Here is a 5,724-nt window from a genome sequence, read left to right as displayed (position 1 = left end):
ACCAGCTCAGACCAGTTCAGACCAGTTCAGTCTCCTCTAACCCTCCACCTCCCACCTCACAGCAGTTAGATTCTACTCAAGTTGGTCCCAGTCCAGTTTGGCCCAGTTGGTCCTGGTTTGTCCTGGTTGGTCCTGGTTGGTCTTGGTTGATCTTGGTTGGTCCTGGTTGGTCCCGGTTTGTCCTGGTTGTTCCGTGCTGGTCTGTGGTCTCGTCTTCCTCTCTACCGTCAGACGCTGTAATCTGCTCTAATCCTCCTCATCCTTTGTTTATCTCCCTGAGCTGAGCCTGGCAGGCTGAACGCCTCCAACCAGCTGATCCAATCAGGCCACGCCTCCTTTACTGTGACAGGGTGAGGGTCGGCCAATCACAGTGAAGGAGGCGTAGCCACACTGACAGGAAGTTCTGCCTGAGAGGCAACACTCAGGGTGAAAAAGCCCTCCACTCCACCCTGTGGTTCTTTCTTTGGTTGTTTTTCTGTAAAAATCAGATCTGAGAGCTGAAACCTGCTGATTTGGTGTGTTTTTTGCAGAAGATGAATATTTATTGTCGCTGCGTAAACTTCAGATCACATGGCTGATGGTAACACAGATAAAACAGTTCATTCATTCAGGGTCTCTGCCTTCATAAGAAACATGTCTCTAAATCTTCTCTCTGATCTGCAGTTTAACAGTGAACATGTGACCTGTGGACCAGACTAAACCACATCTGATTGGCTCTCAAACATCTGTCATCAGATTGGCGCTCAGGAGTAAAACTTTGTTAGCCTCATGCTAAGCTAATGCTCTATTTTACTAAGTATCATCACTATTGAATTAAAGAAAGCTACTTGCTGCTAAATGTTTACAGCCACCACCTGCCAGATGTTACACACTGTTCGCTAAGTGATAGAGCTAACATTAGCATCTGATCTAAAAGCTTAGCATACTCACATGTTTCCCTCACACTGCACATCCTCTCCTACATGAATGCAGATTTAAATGAAACAGACTCACACCTCAGGTGAAGGTTGTCTCACTTCCTGGTGGCTCCTGATTGGACGGCACTACAGATGGTACAGGTGAGAAATGTGACGTTTAACGATGTTGACATCAACAGCCTGGAACTAAAGGGGTAAGTTAGCTAACAGCTAATGTTAGCTTGTTAGCAGCATGCTGGCTTTTCCTCTGCTTTGTTTAAACGAGCACCAAGTAAAACAGCTTCACCTGCCTGGTCCAACACCACCAACACCACCACAACCACCAACAACACCACCAACAACACCACCACCAACACCACAACCACCAATGACACCACCACCAACACCACCAACAACACCACCACAACCACCAACACCACCACAACCACCACCAACAACACCACCACAACCACCAACACAACCACCACCAACAACACCACCACAACCACCAACAACACCACCACCAACACCACCACAACCACCAACACCACTACAACCACCAACACCACCAACAACACCACAACCACCAACACCACCAACAACAACACCACCACAACCACCACCACCAACAACAACAACAACAACAACAACACCACAACCACCAACAACAACAACACCAACACCACCACAACCAACACCACCACAACCACCAACACCACTACAACCACCAACACCACCACAACCACCAACACCACTACAACCACCAACACCACCACCAACACCACAACCACCAACACCACCAACAACAACACCACCACAACCACCAACACCACCACCAACACCACCAACAACAACACCACCACAACCACCACCAACAACAACAACAACAACAACAACACCACCACAACCACCAACACCACCACCAACAACAACACCAACACCACCACAACCACATACACCACCAACATCAACACCAACACCACCAACAACACCAACACCACCAACACCACCAACACCACTACCAACAACACCACCACCACCAAGACCATCACCAACACCAACACCACCACCAGACAACCAAGACCAAACCAGACCAAGCCAAACTAGACCAGACCAGATCATTAGAAACACAGGGAAACCCGTTTATAATAAACATTTTATTTTTCAGTAGATCTTCAGATTGAATGAACTTTCAGTAAAAGTGAGCCAAAGAACAGAGAACAGAGAGTAAAGATTAAATGGGAGTAAACACTGAGACACTTCCTGTAGTGTACACACTGATTTATTGATCATCTATAAACACCATCAGTGGACACAAACATCATGTGACCTGTCATTCTGTCATGTGACCCTCATCAGCCATCTGCTGCTCTTCATCATCATCATCATCATCACTGGGGGGGCGGGTACGGTTAAAGAAGCCCAGCTACACACACACACAGAGACACACAATATCAACCTGTCAGTTGTAAACATGTAATTAACGGTTTATAACACGTTAATAATGACAGAAGATATGTTGAGGTGTGTAATCCTACTATTAATCAACTCATTATATCATTGAGCCCCCCCTTGGTTACTGTTGCTACGGCTGTGGCACCCTCTGAACAACAGCTTTGTTGGTGAGCGATGCTCTGAAGGACATAAAAACTCCTCTGGAGTAACGGTTGTAACTGAGCAGGGCGCAGAGAGAGAGAACATCAGTCTGGTGCTAACAGGTGTTAGTGGTGCTAATCAATCAATCAGTCAGTGTTTCTCTCTCCAGCTCCAGGTCTCAGCAGTGTTTCTCTCAGACTGTTTCCAGAAAGAGCAGCTCAGAACAAACTCTTTCATTCAGAGACCAAAGATTCAGGAATTCAACAGGAAGGATTCAAGAATCCCCACAGAGCAGCCCAGAGATTAGATTAGGACACAGTGGAGGAAGAACTCCCCTTTAACAGGAGGACTCCCCTTTAACGGGAGGAACTCCCCTTTAACGGGAAGAACTCCCCTTTAACGGGAGGGTCAGTTGTGCTAACAGGTGTCAGTGGTGCTAACAGATGTCAGTTGTGCTAACAGGTGTTACTTGTGCTAACAGGTGTCAGTGGTGCTAACAGGTGTTAGTTGTGCTAACAGGTGTTACTTGTGCTAACAGGTGTCAGTGGTGCTAACAGGTGTTAGTTGTCCTAACAGGTGTCAGTGGTGCTAACAGGTGTCAGTGGTGCTAACAGGTGTTAGTTGTGCTAACAAGTGTCAGTGGTGCTAATAGGTGTCAGTTGTGCTAACAGGTGTCAGTGGTGCTAACAGGTGTTAGTTGTGCTAACAGGTGTCAGTGGTGCTAACAGGTGTCAGTGGTGCTAACAGGTGTTAGTTGTGCTAACAGGTAGCCTACATCTGCTTGGATTTTGCCCCAAAAGGTGTCCCATGCCTTAGAGACGAGTGCTAACGTAGGATTGGCCGGTGGCTGTTTGAGGGAGGGGCTTAGCAGAGAGCTACTCTACTCTGAGCTTTACAGGAATTGAGGTTCACATGTGCAGAAGTTCCATTTATGTGGACGCGTGTGAAGAACATGTTAAAGCTACCGTCTGTAACTTTCATAAACATCTCTGTCAGTCTCTGTAAAGCAGTGGTTCCCAAACTGGGGGGCGCGCCCCCATGGGGCAACTGTGAACGTGTAATTGACAGAGCAACTGAGGACGAGTTGCTCAGAATCATTGATACTTGAAAGATCTGAACTGGAAGGACTGTGTGGGGGTCTGCACAGGGGGGGCTCACAGACACAGACACACAACAGGGGGCTCACAGACACACACACACGATGGGGGGGCACGATGGGGGTTGTTACCTTCCAGAAGACGAAACAGAGCATGCCCAGGAGGAGGAGGCCACACATGATTGACAGGACGATGTAGCCAATAGGAACGTCTTTTTCTCCATCAGGAGGACGCCACCACACACTGAGCTGAGTCTACACACACACACACACACACACACAGCTGTAAGATCTTGATGTGCATGCTTAGTACCTGTGTGTGTGTGTGTGTGTGTGTGTGTGTACCTGTGTGTGTCCACTGGGCAGCAGCAGTGGTTGGACCCTCGATGATGAGTTGATGACATCATAGGAAGCGGACGACACCAGCTCATAGTTCAGGTAGCGAGTCTGTAGGTATGATGACATCATCACCTGGACCCCTCACCTGTGTATGTGTGTATGTGTGTGTGTGCATGTGTGTGTGTGTACCTGTGTAAGTGTGTGTGTCCACAGTCGGGCTGAGATTCGGACCACAGCGCTGAAGCCCCGCCCCAACGCAGTGACGTCACATACGAACCTGACACACCCCGTGTCACTGCTGCTGCAGTTCTACACACACACACACACACGCACACACACCATGAAGTAATACGATAATGATGTCATAACACACATTAATGTTTGATGACAAATTAATCATTTTGATATCAAACCTGATGACATGTTGAAGTACTACAGACAGAAGTACTACAGACGGCAGTACTACGGATAGAAGTACTACATACAGAAGTACTACAGATAGAAGTACTACAGACAGAAGTACTACAGACAGCAGTACTACAGATAGAAGTACTACAGACAGAAGTACTACAGACGGCAGTACTACAGACAGAAGTACTACAGACAGAAGTACTACAGACGGCAGTACTACAGACAGAAGTACTACAGACAGAAGTACTACAGACTGTGTGTATATTCACCACATGGACTGTGCGGCTGTTTGTCTCCTCCTGCTGGATCAACTGAGAAACTGTAGGAATGCTGGAGGAGTTACCAAGGAGCTGGAGAGAGAGACAGACAGGTCAGAGAGATAGACAGACAGGTCAGAGAGACAGACAGACAGGTCAAAGTGACAGACAGACAGGTCAGAGAGACAGACAGACACGTCAGAGAGATAGACAGACAGGTCAGAGAGACAGACAAACAGGTCAGAGAGATAGACAGACAGGTCAGAGAGACAGACAGACAGGTCTTGGACCTTGAAGGGGTCTATCTGCGATGCATTCAGGCTCCTGCAGCTCAGTGATTCTTCTGAGGCGTTGGAGAAGACATAGAGCAGGAAGTGATGTCCCCAGGTGGATGGGAAGTCCACTGTCAGCCGGGCATTGACGGTGCTGGGACCCTGGTTCCTCAACTACACACCAATCAATACCATCAATATAATCAATACCATCAATATCATCTGTCTGATAAGTTTGATGAGTGACATTCAGATTAGCATATAGAGTAGTGCTAAAAGAGTTAGCATAGGTTAGCTGGCTAACTTCCTTGTTGTTAGCAGTAGTTGCAGCCATGCTAGTTAATGACCAGCCAGGTTCCTCCAGCAGAACTATAGAGTCCCACAGACACTGAGACGCTGTTAACCCTCAGCAGAGATCACACCTGACCTCTGCTCCTATTGGCTGATAGACCCGGACACCAAAAGGTCACCAATGAGCTCCTTTACCAGGTCTGGTTAAGGCTGAAAGGGCTGGTTGAACCTCTGATCTGGGACCAAGAGTTACGCACAGGAACCCCAGCCCCCTCCACCGCAGTCAGGTGGGCTCTCAGACAGGTAGCCTCGTTAGCCTCGTTAGCCTCGTTAGCTTTCTCACCGGCGTGGTACAGTGTCCGCTAGCCTGCATTAGCCTCATTAGCTCTCTGCCGTACCTCATAAACATGTTCTACCAGCAGACCGACTTCCTCTAAACTGCCAGGTTGCTCTGCAGGCTGCCAATCAGGGAGTGGCAGGACCACCTCAGTGGGGGAGGAGGCTCTGGAGACACAAAGGGACGTTGTCACGCTCAGTCTGTAGATCTCATGTTCAACAACAACTCT

At 48.1% G+C, this 5,724-nt stretch overlaps 1 protein-coding gene across 1 annotated transcript in view; it reads right to left on the bottom strand.

The window, feature by feature from the left end:
- Positions 1 to 2,160: 2,160 nt before the first annotated feature.
- The window catches only part of itga2b (integrin, alpha 2b), a 24,864-nt gene continuing 21,300 nt past the window's right edge, over positions 2,161 to 5,724 (bottom strand). Inside the window, exons 25-31 of the mRNA XM_070848416.1 lie at positions 5,557 to 5,662; positions 4,886 to 5,041; positions 4,608 to 4,688; positions 4,117 to 4,236; positions 3,934 to 4,035; positions 3,721 to 3,843; positions 2,161 to 2,322 (exon numbers count right to left, since the gene is read on the bottom strand). Coding sequence (XP_070704517.1) covers positions 2,230 to 2,322; positions 3,721 to 3,843; positions 3,934 to 4,035; positions 4,117 to 4,236; positions 4,608 to 4,688; positions 4,886 to 5,041; positions 5,557 to 5,662 — 781 coding nt within the window. The 3' untranslated portion in view covers positions 2,161 to 2,229. The remainder of the gene's footprint in view (positions 2,323 to 3,720; positions 3,844 to 3,933; positions 4,036 to 4,116; positions 4,237 to 4,607; positions 4,689 to 4,885; positions 5,042 to 5,556; positions 5,663 to 5,724) is intronic.

Source organism: Pempheris klunzingeri, chromosome 17 (genome assembly GCF_042242105.1).
Source record: "Pempheris klunzingeri isolate RE-2024b chromosome 17, fPemKlu1.hap1, whole genome shotgun sequence".
NCBI lineage: Eukaryota > Metazoa > Chordata > Actinopteri > Acropomatiformes > Pempheridae > Pempheris > Pempheris klunzingeri.
The sequence above is the reverse complement of the archived record's forward strand: the minus strand, read 5'-3'. Positions and strand labels throughout refer to the sequence as shown.